Source organism: Phyllostomus hastatus, unplaced genomic scaffold, assembly GCF_019186645.2.
Source record: "Phyllostomus hastatus isolate PE091 unplaced genomic scaffold, TTU_PhHast_1.1 phas_scaffold_78, whole genome shotgun sequence".
Lineage (NCBI taxonomy): Eukaryota > Metazoa > Chordata > Mammalia > Chiroptera > Phyllostomidae > Phyllostomus > Phyllostomus hastatus.
The window spans coordinates 8593523-8618860 of NW_025334041.1; the positions used below are offsets into that span (position 1 = coordinate 8593523).

The following is a 25338-nucleotide window of genomic DNA, read 5'->3' on the forward strand; positions in this document are numbered from 1 at the left end:
GTCTCCCTGCAATATTTTCTTAATGTATATTAAAGGGGAGTTAGAGGTGAACATCAAAAAAGGATAAGTAGGTTCCTACGTGTAGCATGAAATTTTTCTTACTTCAATGCAATCTATTAATACATCATTAATTGCTTACCATAATTTGGTTATGCTAACTTAGCTAATTATAACTCAGTGTTAGCAGCTGAGTGTTTGTTATGTTGACCAGACTTTACAGCCACTGTTGGTTGGGAAGCAACTCCGGGCAGAGAGCTGTCTGCATTTCTAGCTCAGTTTCTACCTTTAATTTGCTCTGGCTCACAGAAAACTGCTCTCCCTGGCTCCATTTCCCCGTGTGGGGGCAGGTGCTTGCATGACCTCCCTACCTCATGGCTTTTGGAGAAATGATTAAGAGAAATAATTATAAAATTATAAGGCATGTAAAATGGTCTCTAACAGCCTTGAGAATGACTGTCACCACTTCCCATTAGTAATGAAAAATGAATTCTACAACGAGTGAAACACTCTTTCTGAAGGAAGGATACCCAATCCATGTGAAGCATTGGTGGCCTTCAGGTGTATCAGCGTGCACTCTTTATTTGAGGATCTTTTGACAACGCTTATTAACCAAAATAAATGAGTCTTCGTGAGTGAAAGGAAACCCTAGATGTTCCTAGGTTGTGAAATGATGAGAAGGCTTAAGAGAATAATTCAATCAAAAGGACCTAACTTATGATGAGAGGTAATGAGTTTTATTGATATATTTGCATAAATGCATTCATCACTCATTCACTCAGCAGACATTTCTCCAGCACTTACCATGTGCTAGGCACCGGGATACCGCGGGAAACCAGACAGGGGCTCCCTCCCTACAGAGTATTCATCAGCCTGCAGGTAGTGACAGATACTAAACATACAATTCCGCCGATAATTATTCCCTGCAAGGAGTGCTGTGCAGACATACAAGAGGGGGCCCAAACCTGGCCTGTGGATCAGGGAAGGCTTCTCCGAAGCAGTGAGATTTAAGCTGAGATATGAAGAAGAATACGTAGGTATCACGTAACTAAAGAGTCGAAGAAGCGTGCTCAAAGGTATTTGAAGCGTGGGAAAACAGCCTGTGCGCGGAGCCAGAGAAACACGGCACCTCTGGGAAAACACAAGAAGGTCAGGTGGCTGCGGCCTTGACTGTGCGGAGACAGGAGGTGCAAGACACAGCCAGGCAGGGACAGATCATGCCTCACCTTTTAGTCCAGGAGTCGTAGCAACGGCTGGTCCGCAGGGAGGGGCTTGAGAGCTTTCCAGGGGGTAGACTCAATAGGACTTGGATATGGGGGATGAGACAGTGGGATATAGGGTAACACCCAGGTTTTTAGCTTGATTCCCTGGTGGGACGCAGGGGGTGTGCGCAGATTGGAAGGTTTGGTTGTGGGTGGGAGCAGGAGGAGTCAAAAGCATAAATCAGGACTTCAGGTTTGGACATAATTGAATACAAGCTGTCTGGAAGACATCCTGGAGGAGGTGTGGGGACGGCAGGAGCTGCTGAAAAGTGGACCTGGAGGTTAGAGGAGAGGTCTGGATTAGAGATGTGAAGTATAGCGCAACAAAGTACAAAGAAAAGCTGTATACATGTATAATGTGTGTATGTGTGTGTATGGGTGCATGTGTGTGTTTAGGTCTGAATGATGCCAAATTAATATTAGTTCAAAGAGTAATAACTAAGAGAACACTTCTTCCTCTACTCGGGGCTGTCCAACCTTTTGGAGTCTCTGGGTCACACCGGAAGAAGAAGAGTTGTTTTGGGCCACACAGGAACTACATTGAGACATGTAATCACAAGTAAATCTTGTAATGTTTTAAGTAAATGTATGATTTTGTGTTAGGCTGCCTTCACAGCCACCCTCAGCTGCACGCGCCCACGGGCTGCAGGCTGGACACCCCTGGTAGACAGTCACCGTGAGGCTGCATTGAGTGTCTAGCTGAACGTCACTATTGCTCTCCAAAGACCTCCAAATTCTGTTTATCCAGAGTCCAAACAACCACAATGCTTAAATAACCAAGACGTTACCCACACTCTAGAGCAGTGATTTCAACCGATGTGCAACAACAATTTCTGAAACATGCAATGCCTGACTATTTATTTAGTCAGGGGCACTGACCTCTTTTCCCTTAGGTTGTCAAATAAAAAAAAAATGACGGAAGCCAACACAGCAACGGCTGTCCGCTGTGAATGAATCAAACTATACCTATTTTTGTTAGATGGGCAGAAAAGACACTTTTTGGTGTGCTGCAGAGTTCTAGTGACTGCTTTGTGTGCTCCACGGGATGAACATGGTTGAAGCCCCTGCTCCAGGGGTGTGCTGGGCATATCGGGCAGCGAAAGAGTGATCCTTGCAAACCACTTCCCGGCGTGCTTTGCAAATAGTTCAGGTTCAGACGGATCTCCCCCTCCCCGACTTTTCTGTCTCTACCGCTGTGACTCTTGTCTCAGGATGACCCCAGGGGTCATACACTACCTATCAGTTAACCCGGCCCCCAGAGTGGGGTCTCTTGTTCGGAGTGGCTGTTACTTGCAAACCCTGTTTGCTGACTCTGAGGGATTGTGAGCGCTTTCCTGCATAGGGGCCCGTGTTGTGCCTTCGAGACATCTTAAAGATTACTGATTATAAATGAAGCTTTATATGTGTTGTTTAAAACTGCCATTTTGTCTGTAAAACCACTGACTGAAATTGGGCACGGTTAAAACGATGAAGGCATCGTTCGAAACCCCCTCCAGGGCGTCTTGGTGTGCTGTCAGGGACGGCCCGTGGCTCAGGAGAGTGCGGCTGCAATGCTCGCCCGAGCCTGGGTGGCGGCAGAGCGCTCTGCAGGGCCCCCAGGACCGCCTCTGCTGGCTGGATGTCGTCGTGGTCGGTCTCTGTTGTGGCCTGTGGCCTCGTTTTGCCATCCTTAAATGAGTAACATCGACAGCATCCGTATCCAGATGCTGTTACCGGGAGGGAAGGCTTCTGAGAGATGAGGAAGGATTTCCCAAGAAGCTGTTTGAGCGACTTCAGTTCACCCCAAACGGTAAATCGCCCAGAGCTGCGTCCTGCTAGGAGTAGGTTTTTCTTTAAGTTCAATCTATTGGGGTAGCATTGGTTATAACGGCATTCCATAAGGTTCAGGGGTGCACCTGGACAGTCCAGCACCTGGGTACTCCGTGTGTGTGCTCACCGCCCAAAGCCTAGTTTTCCTCCGTCACCGTGCATTTGACTTTTTCCTTCTTCATTCTAAACCCTCCCTCCCTCCCTCCGCCGCTTGTGTCTATGAGTTTGTTTACTTATTTGCTGCTGCTTGTTTTAGATACCACATCGGAGTGAAATTATATCGTTCTTGACAAGGGTTGGGAGGAAGGGCTTCCGAAAGGGGAGTGCGAATGAGATACTCCTGGAGTAGATAGAAAAGGCTCAGAAAAACTAGACCGGTTGCTGATGTTACACTTGGGTAGGAGTCACCGTTTTTGTTCTGGCTACATCTTCTTGGGGGAAAACAACACAGAGAATGCATGGAAGCAACACTCAGGATAATTCAACGGAAAAAGCCTCCCCATTCCGTAACTCCAAGGATAAATCTGCAACGCGTGAGATTTTCATCTTCACCTTCTGGGTTTTTCTCCACTTTGGCAGTGTTGTCACAGAGACAGAGAAATATTTTTGTTTTCAGCCTTTTGTCATTGATGTTTATCTAACGCGGAGCCAGGCTCCCAGGAGGGAGGTCACAGAAAGTCTCTTCCACTCCCACCCACGCAGCCCTGCCGTACTTCTAACACAGCAAGTGGTTGTAAACATGTGACTCGAGGGGTAAATCATTTATGCAAACGAGTGCTACTTGGGCTTCTAGAAGCATGACGTTTACTTCCTATTTTCTTTCTCAAAAACCCTTGCCACAGTTTCTCACTGGTGCTGCTGATGGGTTCATTGTCCAGCCTTAAGTGATAGATTGTTATAGTTACAAGCCTTGCTTGCCAGAGGAAGATTTCAGCTCTTTGGTGAGGGGGTCCCAACGAGGGGCCTGTTAGACAGTAATCCAAGTGCTGGAATGTTTAACCCAGGCCCAGGAGAGGGGCAGGCGTGACCGGGAGATTTGATTTCTGGGTCTGGCCAGCTGTCTGCAGACAGAGCAGGGGGCTGGGTTGGGAGAGCAGGGGAGAGACAGGCTTATGCAAAAGGTACAGATCATCTGTTCTGGAAGGGCTTGCTCGGGGGTTGCTTAGTTTTGACCGAACCTTCTCAAAGGTTTCTCCTCTTCTGCTGCCCCGCCGGCACTAGACAGAAGCACCATTGCGTCCAGGAGCGAGTCAAAACTTGATCACCTTATTCACAGCTCTGTTTCACGTTAGCCTTCTCTCATTCTTCAGCTTCACAATCGTCACCCCCAAACCACACTGTCCAAGGCTTCCTTCATTTCTATTTCATCTCGTCCCTTTTGCTTAAATGTGTTGGAGTTTTGTACTTTGGGAGTTGCTGTTCCTGAACATGATCTTCCTTTCGTGAGCGGCTGAATGAAAGGGTGTGCATCTGTAGAACAGTTTCCCCCGATAGAAAACCTAGCAGAAAAATTCTTTACAGAATGTAAACAAACACCTCCCTTTCCTAACTACTGGGTGATGCCAGGTGGAAGTGAGTTTCTGTCATTTTGTTGTTTTGTCTCTTGTCGTGCCTTGGATCTTTGGCCAAGCAGGGAAATGTATGATCGTCGTTTGCATGGACTCTCTTATCTGTAGCTCATCAGCTAAGAAATATTCAAACTAGTAAGAGAAGAGAGGCTCTCACTTTTTCCAGTATCTTCTTTTCCCCCCCTAAAGTTGCTGGACAGTACCAGGAAACCGCAATCTATATATACTTTCTCATGGCATTTACTTGTTCAAAAGATGGGACTGGCCATCAAGCAATTAATATGCGTAGCTTCGCAAGTCGAGGTTTTCATGCACATGCCAAGGAAGTGAAGTCGCAGCAGGAATGAAAGAAACATACAAGGACCTTCTGTTCTCGGCAACACAGAGGGCAGACAAATGCCTGAAGACAGACCCAGTAGATGTTTCTAGAGATATCCAGTTCCACTCAGTCTGCATCCCACTTGCCAATGAAAAACAAAACCAGAGGATCAGATGGTCGTTCAGACCCTCTCTCATTTCCCGGCTATTTGTGGCATTTTATCTCGGTCCACTTTCCCGCGAGTGAGTCCCACGTGACCTGAACTTCTGTGAACGTGTAGTTAACTCCACGAGTCTTGCTGCGGTCCTTGTTTTTCTGAGTCTGTCCTCCAATTTCCCCTCCCTCGGGGGGACTCGGGGCTGAGAACCAACATTTCCGAAGCCGTCGGTGCATCTGCAGCAGCGGTGAGCTCAGGCAGGAAGGATGGGGACGGGACCTGCTGGGATCTGGAGCAGAGTGAGTCATCATTAGGCAGAAACCCCGAAGAACACTCCAGGCGGGATTGGGTTTCTCACGGTGCCTGTGTGTCGTCGTTAACGTACTCAGCTTCCCAAACCGGGAAATCTTCTCGTGCGCCCAACTGGGAGGTAGCTTGCTGTCAACTTAGAAATGGAACCCAAGTTTTGGTTTTTCTAAGCCAGCTTGTTTGAATATTAAGCCTATTTATAAACCTCACGATCGCAGCGCCCATATGGCTCTTACTCAGAGATACTCCCTTTTAGAACGTGAGAGACTGCCAGGCGCTTCGGAATTTCACATCGGTGCTTAATTGACTCCCAGTTGTCCGGGCTGTCGGGGACGATTCCCTGTCATCTGTCCGACTCGGGAGTATGGGGAACGTACATTTGATTGTGGGCGTGCCCAGTACGTTGAGAACTCCTAGCCATCGAAAAGCTGATAAAGCCCCTCAACAGCATCCTTGCTCCCAGCTCACTGTTGTTGTTTTTGCTCTGTCCTTGCTGTCTCTACTCTGCCTCCAGGCAGGTTCAAGTTCACTGTGGACAGAATCAGTCATCCCTTATGCTGGTTTAGTTTCACCCTTCTCTCCCCGGCTGGGGCCAGGAGAGGTAAAATGAAGGTCAGGGTCCAGAAGCTTCTGCTGGATGACGCGGCCACGGAGAGCTCTGGGGAACCTTTTAAAGTATTGCGGGTCAGTGTGTTTGGTCCTTCGGTGATGCTCCGGTCTCAGTGCCCACTTGTCAGAATGGGGTCAGCGGGATGCCCCTGGACCGAAGCCTTGGAGGGTCGGTTTTCGAGCTCGCCACTTCCCCTGTTCTGGACGCGAGTGTCTCACACACAAATGCTCGCCCCGTTTGACACTCCCCGGGCAATCCACAGTTCCCTGGGAACATTCCGGACTTAAACAGACATTGATTTTTCAATGAAGACCCAGGAGTCTTTTAATTTGCTCACGAGGTAAGCGGATATGGGTCAATCAATAGTTCTTGTTACGGCGCCTGTTGTCTCGGCATGGCGTTACGGCTGTCGGAGGATGCTTAGGGATTCTGTGTGAGCGGCTCGTGGGGTTTCAGTTTTCAGGGATTATTGATAAACAGGATCTCTGTTGAAAGATAATTTTAGGGATTTCTAGAGATTATTCTGGTGTCCAGTTTTTAAATACCCAATTTTACTTTCTTCTTTTCTGCTGTCAGAGCAACGGCCCACCTTGTCAAATGAGAGGCAAGTGCGTGGCTCTGCGAAGCTACTGGGGACCACTGGCATGTGGGGGTCTTGGAGTACAGCCTGTGGGGTCCCTTGGGCACGGAGGGGTAGCAGGACGCTGGGCAGGGTTTCAGCTCCTTCTCTTAGCAGGACTGCGATTAGCACTTGCTTTCTCTTGTGGCTCAAGTATTTAAGATAGGGAGAATTGGGACTATTCAGTTTTCCACTTTATTTTTTTTTTAAGATTTTATTTATTTTTAGAGAGAGAAGGGAGGGAGAAAGAGAAAGAGAGAAACATCGATGTGCGGTTGCTGGGGGCCATGGCCTGCAACCCAGGCATGTGCCCTGACTGGGAATCGAACCTGCGATGCTTTGGTTCGCAGCCCGCACTCAATCCACTGAGCTATGCCAGCCAGGCAGTTTTCCACTTTAGAAACCATTCTTCAGCCTTTTTTCTTTACTTAAAAACAAAATCAATGAAAGACTTTTTTTCCCAGAACAAAATTTGGAAACCTATGGAATCACAATACCATTATTATTTATTCCATGCTGCTGTTATTAACGCAACCGCTGGTTCCCTCTTGGACGTGAACTGGATGCCCAGCGCCATGTTCATCCAGCTAAGTGTGAATAACCAGATCCATTCTTCCATTCAGCTCTCACCTCACCTTGTGAGCAGGCATCCTTGCGACCCAGATTTTACACATGCGGGGACTGGTGGTTGGGAACGAGATGCAAGTTGCTACAATTCACACAACTTATTGGACCCAGTACATTTGAGAAGGGGTTTGGATTAGGCAAGGGATCTAAGCATTGTGCTGCAATGCTTCTCCTTAGACAAACAAACAAACAAACAGACCAACACTGTGTGTGTGCATGTGTGCCTGCGTGTGTGAAGGGCAGAGGTCCTTCTGGGGGACAGCTGGAAAGGCCCTGCTCTAGGTCCCCACGGACACAGGTTTCCCGGCCCGGCCACGTGAGCACGACCCGCCGTGACGCCGAGGGTTTCGCTCGATCCCAGAACACAGCCGCTCCAGGTCGTTCCCTGCTGTCCACATCAGCTGCAACCAGCGCCACGAGTCTTGAGATGCATGATGTACTGTTTCAAGTTAAAAAAAAAAATTACACAGTGAAAATAAGCTTGAAACACCAAAACAGATCATTTAAGAACATTCCCTCGGTCTTTCAGGGTATGGGTCGGGGTACATTCTGTACACATTTTTTTAAAAACAAAAGGCCAGAAATAAACTGGATTCTTTTCCAGCTCATTTCCTGTGTTTGGATGGAAAGAACCCAGTATGTTCTATTGTTGTTGGTTGTGTTTGTTTCTGTCTGGTGTCTGCGTTTCCTTCTGGCATCCTTTGACTTCTTTGCTTAAGTTTTCCAGTTTTCTTCGGAGGCTTGAGTTTGCTTCCGTCTCAACCACTTGAGGGTTCTGTATCGTTAGGCAGGTTACTTAACCTCTCCGATCCTCCCTTCCCTCACATCCAGAGTGAGCGCAGGTCTGTGGGAGGTGCCTTCGCTGCTTGTCGCAAATCATCAGCAAACAGAGGGGACATGAGTAGAAAGAAAGCATTTTTGGGAATAGTTTCTTAAAATTCATTCATTCCATGACAATAAACGAACAGCTGGCACTGGCCATGCCCTGTGTTAGGCAAGGGAGAAACACTAGCAGGTGCTGGACAGGCCATCCTTTTTGCCATCAGCCTAACAGATCATAACTTTCGGGAGTGATGAACGCAGTGACACACAGAAGGGGGGTTACCGAGTTTGGGAGGCCCGGGGAAGTTTTTAGGAGGAGGCGATGTCTCCGCTGAGAACTGGAAGATGAGTAGGGCCTGCGGTAGGGTGGTTTCCATGATCTCAAGTTTTTTTCTTGTGATTTAAGTGCTGACCTTCCAACTCTAGCCTAATGACACTTTGAACTGGGTCTTTCTTGATTTGGGGGGCTCTCCGTGTTTCAGTGGGAAGGAGGGGAGGACGTCAGGACTTGTGAAGCCAAGAAGGCATCTGCGAAGGTGGGAAGTGAGTGTCAGGAAGGTGAGCTGGACTGAAAAGTCCGATGTTTGGTCTCTCTTTGGGTCTGCCACATGCACAGCCCGTACTTCGATAGGTGTGAGTGGCAGGTGCAAATGATTCCTTTACTTGGCCAATAGGCATTGGTTGTGTGCTAACCATGTGCAAGCTCTTAGGATAGATACAGAGGTCCATCTGATAAGAACTCTGACCTCGAGAAGCTCAAAATAAGGGGGACCTAAAATGTTTAGAATGCCCCTTATATGGCATGCACAGGACCCAGCAAATTCAATACATGATGTCCTCTGAGTTAATTCCTTCCGCATTACAGATGTGGAACCTAAGGTTTGATTTTGCATACAGCTCGCCTGAGGTCTCATAGCTAGGATGGGGGGCGGGGGTGGGGGGAAGCTGGCTTTTGAACCAGGTCTGCCACAGCCCAGAGCCCTATTGCCTTCCCACATAATCAAAGATAAGACAAGGCAGTGTAAGAGGTTACCCCTTTCCCCAGGTATTATCTTTAAAGGATGTAAGTTTGAATATTATTACTTCGGAAAAGTTTGTGTACAGCCTTATTACCTGCTCTCTCCCTCCCTATCTGGTAGGGTTGGGCTGGGCTGGGCTGGGCTGGGCTGGGCAGGCTGGGCTGGGCGGGGCTGGGCAGGCTGGGCTGGGCTGGGGTGAGCCTACTAGGCGTGCCTTCCTCACCTGCGTGCCTACCACTCACATATTTCTCCTTGTTGAAGCCCACCCAATCAAGATGACCTCTTTCAAAAAGCTTCTTTAACCACCCCTCCCATTGGTGGTTATAATAAACTAACACTTCAGGTACATGTCTTAACTCCTGTTTTTAGAATTCAGATTCTTTCAGAGAGCGGGTCGTAGAGTTATTGTGAGGAGTAGCAATTGTATGTTAAGTGCCTCAGTACTAGTAGGTGCTGAAAATGGAAGCCACGCTTGTGTTTGTTCCTCTCTGATTTTTCTTGGCGCTCCCTGGAGCGCCTTTGTGTGGTCCTCTCAGCCTCTGCTGGGAGAACGGTGTGGAAGCCAGGAGCAACCATTGTCTTCTTCTGGCCTCCGAAGACACCCTCTGCTGGTAGAATGAGCTGGGCTTCTGGGTAGAAGCCAGGGCGTCCATCTGGCCGGTGCTCCTTCCCCCTTACCTCTGGTCCTGGCACTGTCCATGGGCTCTCTTCTGGTCCTGCTGAGACTGCTCAGCCCCGTTCATTTGCCAGCAGCTCTCACGAGGACCCAGAATGTGGGCGCAGCCACAGCTCGCTGCTGTGCTCAGAGCCTGCTGACGAAACCACGGCTGCCCTTGGCTGCTGCCTGGAGAGTGTGCGTTGTCAGTGGTGATAGGGTCCACGTGTCAGGGAGTGGACGGGCAGCGCACGTGCACCATGGCTTCTGCAGGAAGTTCCAGGAGCTGTCTTAGACACTGTGGGCGCAGCGGGGAAGCTTCCAAGGAACCTGCCCTTGGGGAGCTGACATTCGGGGGTGGGGTCATCTCATTGCTTTCTCACCGCAAGCTCCTGAGAGAGGTGCTCCGATTATTCCCACTTTACAGCTAATGCAGTTAGCTGACCCCCTCCCTATTTGTATGATGCAATTCACACTTGTAAATATCTCTGTGCATTCATACAGTGCTGTATGTGTATGTATACCTGTATCTGTGACTAGGTGTATGTAGGTGTGTGAATAGTTCATGTTGTTTTTTTTCTAATTCTATTCATAACGCTCATTTTAAAAAGAAAACGTGGAAGGTTCTTACAAGCGAGAAGAAAAGTGGTGGCCCATTAGCCCGTTCCCCCGGGGTCATGGCCGTCATCGGCGTGCTTCCTTCAGATTAACGGGGACCCCTGCACATCCGGCAGGATCACCCTGGGGCCCCCTTTGCTGTTCTGCTTCTTCACCTGACACCCAGCCCTGCTGTGGGCGTCTTCACCTGAACAGGGTGCAGCAGGTTAGGGGGAGCCTGAGTTGGAAACAGCTGCCCTTTTCCTTCCTATTTACAAGCATTTCACACACCGCTCTGTTAGCAGATCAGTGGCTTGGCTTCCTGGGTGCAGTGACTGTAATGGGCAAGTAGGTGTGGAACTGAGGCCCCTGGGAAGCGTGGCACGTCCTGAGGATGCTTTTCCTCTAATCCCCCCACAGCGAGGAGCCTAGTAAAACCCTCCCGAGAGTTTTCAGAGTCTGCAAAACCGGACTCGGACATGAACCACATTGGGATACTGGGAAAATAAACTTGTATGGTCACTCCCCACTTGGATGGGCTAGCCACTGTGACCTAGGTGAGCTAGCCAGGGTAGATGTTATCCCATTTGACAGATGCAGACACCCTTGCCGGAGGCTACATGAGCACTGGAAACAGCAGAGGTGCCCAGAGCTCAGTCACTCCTGCTTCCCGGGCGGGGGGTGGTGACCTTCCAGACGGAGCCCACAGAACAGTGCTGACGCTGCTCTCATGGCTTCCGGCTCCCTTGTAGACTTGCTCATTGTCCCTTTCCCCGCTCCTTCCTTTTCTGAAGCCTGTGGTCTGATCGTGTGGTTTAGCGGCATGATTATATATTTACATTTGAAAAGGCACAACGTTAAAGGGACTTCAGTGCTACACAATGTGGGTGACAGTAACAATAGCGACAGTACAAACGGCTAATAGCTATCGACTATTTAATACATGCCAGCAAAAGAAATGCTTTATAAGCTGCTGGTCATGTACTCCTCATCAACCCCATGGGTCTGATAAGTGGAACGGCTGAGATTTGAACCTGGATCTTGCTGTCTTTAAAGCTGGACCTCAGCCAAGATGCTACAGTGCCTTCTGAGGGGAAAGGGAAAAACATAGGAGGCAGAGCCATTGAGCTCTTGGGCTGCTGTTTGTCACTGCTAAGGCTATGGTTTGATGCACCTGGCCACAGAATAACACAATAATCCCAAACTTCCAGCTGGACTGTGAGAACCCCAGACCTCATAGACAGCACCTTCTGCAAAGTGTTCCCTTGCGCCCCCTCCCCTCAAAGCTTTTTCTAGCCCACTGCCTACCGCCAACCCTTTCCTGATACGTGTTTGTGCTTCTTTTCCTACAGGAGAAAATATAAGAAAACGTCCCAGAGGTAAGAGCCTGTTTCTGAGAAAGGGCAGCTGGTTGGTTGAGCCATTTGGGGTGCATGGCTCCTGGCAGATTGGCTCCTGGGGGATGTTCATGTGTAATGAACAGTCTCCCGGTTCCTTCTCCGCGAGGTGCCTGCTTTGCCTTCGGATCGCCACTGCTGTTGTGATTAAAAATTGATCGCAGGCATTTAGTGTGGCGCAGTGAGTGTCCCCCTTCCCACGAGCGTGGCCCTGGTGGACTGAAAAGCTGGTTCCTGCCGAGCTGTCCGGTGATTTTACTAAAATCCTGGCCAGGGACTGGCGGGGCGGGGCGGGGCGGGGCTGGGCTGGGGTGGTGGGGCGTATGCTGAAGGTTTCTGCGTGGGAGCACGGATGGGTTTTTAACTGTACTTTTCGTGTTTGAAGTTTCCTTTGCCTGGTTTGCCGACAGAGTGCTGTTGAGCTCAACGCACAGGTTCAAATTTCCTGAAGGGCAGTGATGGTCTTTTTGATTTCACCATGGAAAGGGTGATTTAAAGAAGAGTATCATCTGCCCTGACTGGTGTGGCTCAGCTGGTTGGGTATCACCCTGCAAACCGAAAGGTTGTTGGTTCAATTCCCGGTCAGGGCACATGCCTGTGTTGGGGGTGTGCGAGAGGCAACCAATTGATGTTTCTCTCGCACACTGATGTTTCTCTCCCTCTCTTTCTTCCTCCTTTCCCCTCCCTCTAAAAATAAATACATAAAATCTTTAAACAAATAATAAAGAGGATCTTCCATCATCACCCTCCATCATCGTTTTGAGAAGAGTTTGGAAAGCATATGGCAAACAGATAGAATTGCATAGACCTTCTGTTCACCGAGCATTCAAAGCCCCACTCTAGTCTAAAGGCTTGTGCCTGCTTTTTATTGACTGTACTGCATTTGATCTTGGCATTACAGCTTTAAACAGGTCACACTCGGATCAAGAATCACCGACGCAATGAGAATGCCAGCAAGTGTCAACAGTGGTGCCTTTCAGATGACCACTTTGATGACACCTTTTCTAAGGCCTCAAGTTTGAAGTTACTGTGTCAATTCTTTTAGAAGGCCTATTTTTGATTATTATCTCATAGCAGAGGCTCCTATATCCTATGGCTCCCCAATAAAGTCAGTAGTCCAAAGTAGTGGTGTATCAATTTGGTATGCATTGCAGAGATGCACAACCATTGAGAGAAAATAGACCACACTTTAAAGCTTCCTAGAGGTTGCTGTACTTTTCAAAATACAGCAAGTTTATACAGATGGCTAAATAATTTTATCTTATTCAGGTTCATTGGGCTCATGGTAGTAATTGGATATGAAAACTGAGCAGGATGTAAATTAATCACTCCAATTAGACGGCATAATAGTCTTAAAGAGTAAAAGGTAATTTATCACTTTCACGTGTAGGTACTGTGGGGCAGGAGATGGTCCCACGTTGCCTTACTTTTACTTTAAGGAGAGAGAAAAGGGCAGCAAGAAGGAGTCTTCCAAGAGAGCTGCTCAAACCCGTCAGGTTTCAAATGACTATGTCAATTATTTTTGAAAGCATAATTTTGCACATCTGACGTGAATGCTGTTGCATTTTTTAGTATGTTGATGTAAAAAAAAAAAAACCCAAACCAGACTGTCTTGCACCCACTCCGCTGAAGTCATGTAAAGTGCGAATTAAAAGAGGATTGGTTTGAACTTTATTTTAATCACCCACATATTTTCATACGAGATAGATTCACGTCTACTAATGTACCATTGAGTGACAAATCATCCTAAAACTTAAAGCTTAAAACCACCGATCTTATTTGCTCACAATTTCATGGGTCAGGAATTCAGGAAGGACTTTGCCGAGTGGTTTGATTCTGCCTCCTCGGTGTTAGCTGGGGCTGCTGGAGGTGGGGGTCCGCTTTTAAGACTGCTTCTTCACTCGCAAGCGGGGGGCCTGGTGCTCCTTGCTTTTTGCTCTCTCTCCACATGGCAAGCATCTTCCAGGGTGTCTTCCAGAGCTGGGGCTTCTTCCTACTGAGCGGTGGTTTCAGGGCGGTGCCCGGGGAAGCTGGCCTCCTAGGCCGCCTGTTCCCAGGGATGAGGAGTGGAAGCCGCTGGTTTCCTAACTGGCAGCGCCACTCCTGTGTCTCACAGGTCAAGGTGTCACAGAACCCGCCCAGGTTTGAGAGGTGGAGGCACAGACTGCATCTCTTAATGGGAGGATATCACAGAATTTGAGGTGTTCTTCGTGCACCGAATCTTCAGCCTTTTTCAGAATGGCCTTGCTTGAGGCCTTTTCCAGGGGTCTGTGAATCTGGAGTATGTGGATACCTCGTTTGGTGAATGGTAGACACTTTTCAGTGGATCTTGGCCCCTCTGTCAGGTGCCGGTCTGTTTGAATGTGTGCTTGTCTGTTTGACGCTTTGTTTGGACTGGAGTTGTTGTGTTTTGTTTTGTTTTATGCACTAGAGACAAGCATACTAGTATGGACTCAACTGTTTAATTGAATTCTAAATGTAGTTATGTAATTAGTCTTCAGTTAATAATTAGTCCAAAAAAAAAGCTGGTGGCTTCACGAAGGAAGACTAAATAGCATGAATGTTACGTTAAAAACTTGAGATCTCGTCAGTTTGCTTTGGACATCAGGGCAAAGACAGGCCAGAATACAAAAATAATTTACTTTTGTTTAAACTTTTTTCTTTTGGCTGTTTGATTTAATTTCACATATGTACTTATTCACCTTTCAGAGTCAGGTTGAAGAAAAAAAATGCACTCACTTTCAAAGTCATCATCATCCTATTACAATTCAACCAAGATTGAGATCTTTTAAATATTTCATGAAGTCCCAGGCAGATCCTAGTAGCCCAAGAGGATGTTTTGATGACAGTGAGTCTCCCTTTTAGCCTTAAGGGAAATGCATGCATCTCTTCCAACACCAGAATTTCATCCAGTAGGATGAGAAGTACTCTCGACTGGGTTTGCCTGGGTGCTGGGAGCTTTACCCTGCTGCGGAAAACCTTACCGGGCTGGGCTTGAAATCCGCACAAGGCAGAGGAACCATCCTTTTGCCCCACGAATGAGTCTTGTCCACAGGGGCCAGTCGTTCCGGGAGATTTGCTGAAGTGGTGAGATGGAAATCTGACAGCTCGAGAGGCTTATGCAGGGACTCTGCGTCTTCGTCAAAGTCTCACCAGGTTGTTTTCCATGCAGCTGCAGCTTTGCGTTGTCAGGTTTGCCTTTGAGAAGTTTATGTGTTTGAGCAAGCCTATTGGACCATGTACAAGACAATAACCACCACCTAGAACTAATCTAATCGTTCTGGGCTGCCCCTGAGGAAAGGAATTGCCGTCAGATGTGGTGGTGTAAGCTGAAGCTATGTTAGAAGTGTTTTCAACACACACACACACTCACACATACTCACACCCCTATTTCAATGTGCTAGGGAATGCTGATTGGTCAGCACAGTCAGAGGCAGAGGGAAAAATAAAGACACATCCCCAAACCCGAGGGACCTCTGCAGACACATGCCTCATGTTCACACGTCTGCACTGCAGACATGTTCGGTCAGGATGGTCCGGAGTTGGAGTCTGAAGCCACATCAGATAGCAAAACCCTTTTCAGACTGTGGAGGTTTCCACTGATGTGTTTGTTATTAATCCTACCTCTGTTAATTAAGGTAGCTTATGTACAAGTTCTGGTTCTGACTCTGTTTGATTGACTTATTCTGTAAATCTACAAATATTCCTGTGAGCAATTCAATCTAGCCAAAGGCATCTCTCGTCTTTTCGATAATCATATGATACTGATAGTCACGTGTATAATGCTTCAAAAAAATCTTTCAGTTGAACAGAAGTTGACTTAGTACTTACTATTTTGCCATGTGCTTAAGTAAATACTGGAAATGAGGCCCGTAGGACATAGCCTCTGTGGAGGGGTACACAGGCTCCTAGGTGAGACGCACGTGAACAAATCAGTTATACCAGGAGCTGGCAAGGGTGGTGGTAGCTGTTGGCATTGGAGGGCACTGGGGACACCTAGGCCTGTTGGGAGGAGCTAACAGTGTGTGCTCCCCGCTCACTAGATCCCGGAGACGGCCCATGGTATTGCTTATTCCACATGGCACTGGAAAGTATGGCTTATTCAAGTCTAGTGGGGTAGTCCAGAATCTTTTCTCATTGTTCTCTTCATGTTTTTAATTCTTTTTTTAAATTTTTAAATTTTTTATTTTAATCATTGTTCAAGTACAGTTTTTTCCCTTTTACTCCCATTCCAGCCCACCCACCCAACCCTCCCCTTCCCTCCCATTACCACCCTCCCCCTAGTTTTTGTCCATGTGTCCTTTAAGTTTGTTCCCGTGAACCCTTCCCATTCTCCCCTGAAATTCCCTTTCTCTCCCTTCTGGTCACTGTCAGCCTGTCCTCTATTTCAGTGTCTTTGGTTATATTTTGCTTGTTTATTTGTTTTGTTGATTAGGTTCCTGTTAAAGGTGAGATCATGTGGTATTTGTCTTTCACCGCCTGGCTTATTTTGCTTAGCATAATGCTTTCCAGCTCCATTCACGCTGTTGCAAAGGGTAGGAGCTCCTTCTTTCTTTCTGCTGTCATGTTTTAAATTCTTTTAAAAATGTATGTCTTGCTGACTCTCCCCATTTAGTTTTATTATCTCCTTATCTATCGCATTTTGTTGTTGATGCTATTACAGTTGTCCCCATTTTTCTCCCTTTGTCCATCTCTACCCAGCCCCCAGGCATTCCCCACTAATGGCTTGATGATCCTTTTTTTCCAAGGTTTTTTTAATTGCATTTTTTCCATTACCATTTATCCTTGTTATGTCCCCTTCCCCCCAGCAATCCCCACACTGTTGTTCATGTCCATGACTCCTTTTACCTTTTTGCTCCATCCCTCTAACACCTGCCCCTCTCCCTGTCCCCCCCCCCCCCCCCACAGAGCTGTCAGCCTGCTTCTTGCTGATTCTTTAGGCTTTTTCTTTCTCAAAGGGACCAATGGCTCAAAAACATTCTGATGCAGACACACAGACACAGACACACACAGACACACGTTTACTCCCACCCCTATTTTAGTATGCTAGGAGGAAGACAGCTCAGAACACCAGCATATGTGAGGGAATCCATTAAGTGGATATCGCACACGTAGATAATAGAGTGACCTCTCTCTGTTACAAGTCAAACAAGGGGTTATTTTTTTTCCCCCGAGTGTCTGATGCCTTCTTTCACTTGGGCTTTTATGCGGCTCAGTAATCACATTCGATGAGCCCAATAATCGGTTAGATCCAGCAAATGATTCCCTCAGTCAAGACTGCCCATGCTCTCAGCCTTCACGACTCAGCACACTTATGAGTCATCAACAGCGCCGCCACCTTTGCTGTTAATAATAGATTGTCTGTGTGGGGGTGGAAGGTGAGTGGCTGTCACCCTTTGGGAAGGCTGCCTTCTAAGCAGTTGCATCGTTTTGTGTTAGCAGGTGCATCTCCTGCTGAATTGTGCCCCTGTTTCATTCCTAGCACATATTAAGACTGGTTAATTTTGAAGCTGTTTCGGCATCATTGACATAGAATCAGAGGACTGTTGCCCTTCCTCCACCTTGGCATTGAAAGGTGACAGCTAAATAACTTGTTGCAAAAGTTAAAGTGGCGATCCAATCAAGCAAGGCACACGTTTTTACATACTGATGGATAACCAGCCCTGCGTCCCGCTGCTTCCTCTGCAGCATTGACATTCAGAGCCAGGGATCTTCTGAACAATCAAGTCCTCTGAAAAGCATTTTCCTATACTCGTGATAACTGATACTTTCTCAAAGCAGTGAGAACGTGTGCATCAGCTACGAGAGTATGTCCCATTTACCTTCCGAGACTGCCAAGTACATCAGGGCAATTTTGCAGTGAAGGGTGGGATGTCAGGGCGGACCTGAAAGAGCAGCCAAGTGGTTCACTGGAACACAGCTCACAGGTAGGCACGTCATCCCACGAAGGATACGTTAACAAGGGAAAGGACCTGTGAAAACTGTGATGTCAGGTGAAACATAGCCAGGGGATAAAGGAGGGGGAGAGAGTCCATACAGGTAGTTTGGTGAGAATTCAGAGCACCCGGTGACTGCCACTCACACATGCCTCATGCAGTCACCCTCCTGCTGTGACAGCAGGAGTCTGGGCAGCAGGCACGGGGAGGGTGACCCAGAGAGACTGCGTCGCAGGAGTTAGAAGTTAGATAGGGTGAGAGAGGGTGCCGAGGTGTAGGAAGCAGCTCAAGAACTGAGTCTGTGTAGTATATTTAGATATTAGTAGCAGGAATGACCTTGGCATTGAGCTGTCGTCTTCTGAGTCAGAGGATCATCTGGGCACATTCAGTCCTCTCTTCCATGGTCCAGTCTGATCATTACTACTATTCTCCCACTCAGCCAGGATCCAGACTCTTGAGTCACTTTATTTATTTTTCCATCTGTGTGTTTCTTTAACTTTTTCTTCTCCGCCCCCAGCCGTGGTAAATGAGTCTCTCGTACAGGTCGTGGGCTTTCCCTCCTCATTGTTTTCATTCCCATGATCTTGGTCCGGTCTCATTACCCGTCTCTTAGAGTGCTGAATAGCCTCCTAACCATCTGTTTTTTTAATTAATTTTTAATTTTTTATCTTCACCTGAGCACATTTTTAATTGCTTTTAGAGAGAGAGGAAGGTGGGAGAGAGAGAGAAAGGGGGAGAGAGAGAGACAGGGAAGAAACACTGATGTGAAGACAGAGAAAGAAACATCGATGTGAGACAGAAACTTGATTGGTTGCCTCTCACATGTGCCCTAACTGGGGATCAGACCTGCAACCTAGGTCTGTGCCCTGCCCGGGAGTTGACCCGCGGTCCTTGTGTGTACAGGACGATGCTCCAAGCAGGGCCTACCTACTCTCTTTACTCTGCTTTTTCATCTTCTCACTCCGCCCACCCATGTCTGATTACTTGGTCCGCAGTGTCTCAGGCTGTGCTAGGTGTGTTTAAAAAATAAGACCTAGAGCCCTGGCTGGCATAGCTCAGTGGATTGAGCGCGGGCTGCGAACCCAAGTGTCGCAGGTTCGATTCCCAGTCAGGGTACATGCCTGGGTTGCAGGTTACAGTCCCCAGCAACCGCACATTGATATTTCTCTCTCTCTCTTTCTCCCTCCCTTCCCTCTCTAAAAATAAATAAATAAAATCCTTTAAAAATTAAAAAAAAAAATAAGACCTCTACCACCAAGCCAACCTCCACTGGCTTTCTTTGGGTTCATGAAGACCTGTCTTCATGTCTAGGATTTCATGGGCATCTGCATCTGTCTCCATGGCACTCAGTGCTCCTGCCTTGCCTCCGGGACTGCCTTCCCTTGCCCCTCAGTTCCAGTCAAGTCATAGGACTCCCGGACTCTCCTATCAGATTCGCCCTGGGTTTTCTGTCACGCTTTATTCATTAACAGTCTTTCTGGCATTATGGGTGTTCTCATTTTTACCTGCTGACATCCAATCTCTTCTTCAAGATCCAATTCAAATGCCGTTGTTTGCTCCACGGAGCCTTCTCGATCTCCCCACCTAAAAGAGGTCTTGTTCTTGCACTTACTGCTGTACCGATTCTGTGCACGAGAGTCAGCTGGGTGCATGTTATTCTTCTTGGCATCATTGTGATTCTGTTGAGGAGGGAATAGGTTCTCCAAAAGCACGGTGCCCTGGACATAATTATTCAATGCGGATTGAATTTATGAGTGAATCAGATTGAGATGCCCCATGCATTTCTACCATGGGTCAGAACTATGGTCAGAATTAGCAGGTGGAACTGTGGGTAAATAAACTCAGATCGGTAAGTGACTCATCAGTATCTTGCAGATCAGCAGCTACTCCCATGCTCAGGCTCTGTGTGGCCCTCCTACTGGCTGGGGTGGAGTCCAGTGAGGTCAGCGAGCCAGATGGCGTGCAACCAGGGCCAGGCTCAGGAAGTACGTAATTGCTTGGATCATTGACTCTGAGTTTCTTTTCTGTTTAAGTTCTTCCCACATGGAACTCTAGCTCTGAGGGGAAACTCTGAGAACTGCTTTGTTCTATATCAATGCTTCAACTTCTGTCTTTCCTCTATTCGAACCATGAATCCTGGAGATATTAAGCACGGTGTCAAATGTATTTGTTTGCGGTGCGTTAGTCTGGATATTTGACAACTGCATGGTGTACCCCATTTGTTCTATAGTGTTTCGCTAAAATGGTTTGGGGAATCATTTCCTTAGATTGTCCAGTAAGGCAAGAATTTCCAATAAGACTGACCTGTCCATTTAAGACTTCGGTGGCACTCAGGCTGGGCATGTAACTGTGCTTCAGAAGCGAAGCCTGGACTGGAAGGTGCCCGAGTACGCAAGTCTCCAAATCCTCCCCCCTAATCCCGGCAGCCTGCAACACCCCAGAGGCAGAATCAACTTGGTTGGTTCGGTCATTCTTGAGAGCTTCTAAATGGGGGCCAAGTCCGACTTCCAGCAGCTTTTGGAGTCCGTGGAGGCACTGGGTCCACAAGTATAGTCAGAGCTTGTTAACTGTGGCATTATTGATGTTGTCATTGTGGGGACTTCCTTGTGCATAATAGGACGTTTAGTAACATCCCTGGCTTTACTCTCTGATGCCAGTAGCAGGCCCCCTCCCCCTCATTGTGATGACCAAAAACGGCACCCGGAGGGTAAAATCACTTTTGTTTGAGAACCACTGGTGTAGGGGAAAGATTTAGAACCAGATTAGGATTTTGTGCCAAAATTCTCCTCTGTGGCCCCAGTGTCCTCATCTGCAAGGAGATGAGGTTCGACAGGAGGACTTCTCTGAGTCCTTTCATCTGCAAAGTGATACTCTCTGACTGGAATTCCCGAGGCCCTCCCTCCTGCAAGGAAGCCCAGCTGCTAAACAGCTTCTGTTGTGATGGCAAATGCTCTGCGCCCTGTGACCGAATCACAGGCAAGGAGCGATGGTGCCATGAACACGATGCCTCTGGGTGGGTGACAGTGTCTGGCCCTGTAACGATGGTCTTTTGTCCACCAGCTGGATCACTCTTGGTTTAGACACTCCTAGTTCCACCTAAATAATGCAAGCTAATCGTGGGAAGGCCGTTAAAGGGACAGTTGCTAGATCACAAGCACTGACAAAAACATAGACGTGTCTCAAGGGCACCCCATTGATGAAATTCATCATGCATCCACTGTGTGCCAGGTGCACCACGTGCATTGTCTTATTTAATCTTCACAGGGACCCTGTTTTACAGGTGAGGGTCTCAGGGCAAGTGAGTGACTTGACTGCGGTTGCAAAGCAGAGAAGGGGTTGGGCCAGGCCTTCAAGGTGGGTCTTAGAGACGCCAAAAGCTTCTTGAGCTCTTTCCACCCTTGTGGTTCAGTCATTTGCTACAGCTTTGGAACCTCCCTCCACCCCCTGCCCCCCGCCCCCGACCTAGGAGGCCACCCAAAGCTGAATAAAAATCAAAGGGTCAGAAAGATACTCCTTTTGGACTTCTCTTCTCCACTCCATCAATTTTCATTTTCTTATCAGCATATTTTATGCTTGAAAATTGTCAAATTCGGCCTCAACCCCAAAGTTACAGCTCTCAGGAAGGATTAATGAAAATTTAAAAAAAAAAGCATACCTCCAAAAACCCAGCTATGTTCAAATACTATGACTGGAGGGGTGAAAATCCTTCACCTCCACCACTGGTTTCTTTTTTCCAAGGTTGCCTGTTCTAGTGCTTTACAGCTCAAAGTGAAGCAACGTAGCCAGTCATACACGAATAGGAAACTATGCATAAAAGGTAAACAACAAACACTGACTCAGATAAAAGGAAACCTGTTCTGTGTTTTTCTGTTCTCTGATTTCGTGTGATAAAGCCTTTTCAAAGTTCATGGGGTCACTGCCTGAATTTTTTCCTCTGCCTCTCCACAAGGAGAATCACATTCAGCTCCAGATTGTCTATTCCCATGATTTGGGCATCACAGGGGAGGGGAATGTGAAAGAAGATTTCTAAACAAGCTGGAGAGAGGAGACTAAGCTGGAACACGCTTTGGAAGAGGCATGTGTGTAGTCTTTGTTCCTCCACGACATGAGAAGGGCATAGGGTTGACTCAGGAGCAGAGGGCTGCAGTCACCAACACTTAGGTTGTAATCTGCATCCTGGCGCAAGTCCTGTGCAGTGCTTGGGTAGATTCCCCTACTTAACAGACCCTCTTGGTCAAGTGGCAATAATAATACTTGCTTCCTAGGGTTCTTGGGAGCCCAGGGTGACAGTATGTGTGAATCACAGAGGGAGTCTTCAACATGTGCAAAGCGCTTAGTCACAGAGGGCTTGGGAAATCCCGCAGAGCAGAACCAGAGTCCACTGGCCACTGTGCAGAGGGCTTGGACTTTGAGATGGTCCAGGGCCAGACAAGGGAACTGGCAGGAAGCAGATAGGCCCTATTCTTTAGGGGCTCCTTGAGGCCAGGAACTCTGTCTTATTTACTGAAGGGTGGGATCAGCCTTAACAAGTGACTGGTGATTGTCTTTTGGGACATGTAACAGGACAGAAAGAAGGTTGGGGTGGGTGGGCCAGGGGAGCAGACTATGCAAGGACAATAGCCATTGGGCCATGGGCGTTAATTAGGACCCCAAAGTGGAAGGGTCCAGTTCAGAGTGGTCATGAAAGATCTTTCCACAGGAAGACACTCATTATTCCTCTTCATTTTAGTTTCCTATTTTGGGAGGAAAACTTATGTTCTTTAATCTATCTCAGAGTGACCAGCACTATATGTTGGTGGGGGGTAGCATGCACTTTACAATCAGCATGCCTGGCTTCCAGTTTCTTCTCTACCATTTCCTAAGTGTGTGACTTTCAGTAAATGACTTGCTTTCTCTAAGTCAGGGGTTTTCAAGTGGGGGCGATTTTGACACAAGGGGATATTGGCAGCGTCTAGAGGCATTTTTGGTTGTCACGTCTGGGACTGGGGTGTCCTACTGGCATAGAGATAGAGGCCAAGGATGCTGCTAAACATCCTACAACGCATGGAACACCTCCACCATAACAAAGAATTATCTGGTCCACAGTGTCGCTAGTGTCGAGGCAGAGAAAACTGGCTCTCAGCCTCACTCTCCTCATCTGTACCACAGGGAATGCTGGCAGGACTAGCCACGCAGGTTTGTTGAAAGGGTTAAATGAGGTGATGGTTGAAAGCACTAAGTGTACTTTCTGGCTTTTAGTAAATGTGCAGAGTATTTTTTTAGTAGATGCGTAGGGTATTTTTTAGTAAATGTATAGAGCATGATTTTAACAATACTATTTTGACCTATGATTCATTGTTTATGTAGCAGATCTATGAATTTTGTTTCATAGTTTTTGTAGTTGACATATATGATTTGATAGGTATATTAGATGCATTTATATTTTATAAGGAAAAAATTCCCCTGCCTGTCCTAGCTCAGTGGATTGAGCTCGGGCTGTGAACCAAAGCATCGCAGGTTCAATTCCCAGTCAGGGCACATGCCTGGGTTGCAGACCATGGCCCCCAGCAACCGCACATTGATGTTTCTCTCTCTCTCTCTTCCTCCCCCCCTTCCCTCTCTAAAAATAAATAAATAAAATCTTAAAAAAAGATTGTTAAAAAAATTTGAAAACACTTTTACTCATACTTTGAAAGAGCTTTTGACATTGTCTGGAAGGGGCAATATTGTCTGGTTTATGTAAATACAGTATCCTCTATCCTGAATCAGGTCAGAAACCATAAGTCTCCATGCTGTTATATTCTATTATCCCTGAAAAAGCACAAGTTCCCAGATATTAAGAGAAACACTTCGATGTTATTACATACTGTTACACAGGAGGCAGTAAAACAGAACAAATTTTCTGGTACGTGAAGTCCCATCCCTTACATGTGGGAGCACAGAAAGTAAATGATCACAGTTATTTCAGGAAAAACGAGTAGCTACAGAGTGAGCCCCAATAGAGACCAGAATGGATTCCTGCTTATACCCCGGACAACAGAAATGGCCCTTGAAATGAGGCAGGCCCAGGCGCCGGGGCGGTGCCTCTGGCCGTGTGGCTCTGTCTAGAGTTCAAGGGCAAGACCGCCTGCTGTGAGTCAGTGACTGCAGTGCTCTGCCGCCCAGGGACAGGACTGCCCCTGCTGTCTGCTTGCCCTCTGGTATAAATACAAATGGAGGACTTGTGGGTTGACCTTTCTGTGGTCAGTCCCTTAATCTTTCATTTGTATTTTATCTTTCAGATCATAATTCCTTAGCATTAGCATAGCAGTTAAATAGCTTAAGAACCTGATGGGTACAGTGTGGACTGTGAGGTGCATACCATCTTTCTGCTGTTATGCCAAACTCATAATTTAAAAAAAATTGCCATTATTTTGTGGTAATTTTACTAATTTCAGTGTACTATGTTATTAGTAGTATTAATATAGTTGCTAGTTAGCACTGCCTACTCACTATCAAGAGAGAAAGATAGAAAAGAGAATGCTTTTGTAATGTGAACAGTGCCTGTTACATGGATGAGCAGAAGCCTAGTTTCTACAGAGGACATAATAACTCAGTTTCTTAATAATAACACCACCAATGATTGTGATGGTGGTGATGATGGTGGTGGTGATGATGGTGATGGTGATGATGATGATTATGCTGGTGGTCATGGTGGTGGTGCTGATGGTAATGATGCTGGCGGTTAGGGTGTTGTTGGTGGGCATGCGCACAGCTATCCATTAAGACTATGGCTTATGCTTATTAGATCACACTAACTGCATACTTTCACCTGTTTGCTTTACATCTGCATTTTTTTCCCCCTGCTGATTTCTCTGTGTTGAGAAATGCGTTCTGGGAGCACAGTTTGGGGATTTGACAGATGAGGGAGGCTCTGATGAAGCCATTGTAAAGCTGAAATTGCTTCCCATTTAGCATCATTATTTTGAATAGAAAGAAATTTCCCCTAAATGAGTCTCTTGTTGGAAAATGAATCCTGTTTAAAGGTTACTTTTGATCTTTAGATTGGTGGGGTGGATGGTCCCCCCTTTTTGATATAGGTGACTTACTCCTGCTATTGGTTTGCATGGGACGTTGGAGGGGCAAGTTGTCCCAGAAGACCACACACAAGGCGATAATGGCATTGGCACTCTGAGCGTGGATTTTGGGACCCGAGAGGCCCAATTTAAATCTCACTTCCCGTCCTCCTTAACCTTGTGACTTTTCAGCCAGGTAAACATACCTACTCCCAGGGTGCTGTTAATATAGTACCAAACTCATAGGGTGGTCGATAAGGATTAAATGAGACGATGTATGTGTGGTATATGACCCAGTTCTTGGTATATAGTAAGTGCGTAATAAATACTAGCTGTTAATATAATGCCCTTCCTCCCCGCAAAAATCAATGACCACGGAATGCCATTCTTGATCATAATTAAGAGTGAGAGCTTGGCTCTGACCAGTGTGGCTCAGTCGGTTGGGTGTCGTTCCACAAAGCCACAAAGCAAAGGTCGCTAGGTAGCTACCTGGTCAGGTCATGTCCTGGTTGGGACACATACAAGAGGCAACCGATCCATGTTTCTCTCTCACATCGGTGTTTCTCTCCCTCTCTTCTCCCTCCCTTCACCTTGCTCTAAA

General features: G+C 47.1%; 1 protein-coding gene across 8 annotated transcripts in view; it reads left to right on the top strand.

Annotated features, from left to right (window-relative positions):
- Positions 1–25338, top strand: part of PDE1C (phosphodiesterase 1C) — a 364388-nt gene that overhangs the window by 135082 nt on the left and 203968 nt on the right. For 2 of the 8 annotated variants that reach the window (XM_045827381.1, XM_045827380.1), the window contains exon 3: positions 11723–11749. The exons of the other annotated variants lie outside the window; for them this stretch is intronic. In XM_045827381.1, coding sequence (XP_045683337.1) covers positions 11723–11749 — 27 coding nt within the window. The remainder of the gene's footprint in view (positions 1–11722; positions 11750–25338) is intronic. 8 annotated transcript variants of the gene reach the window in all.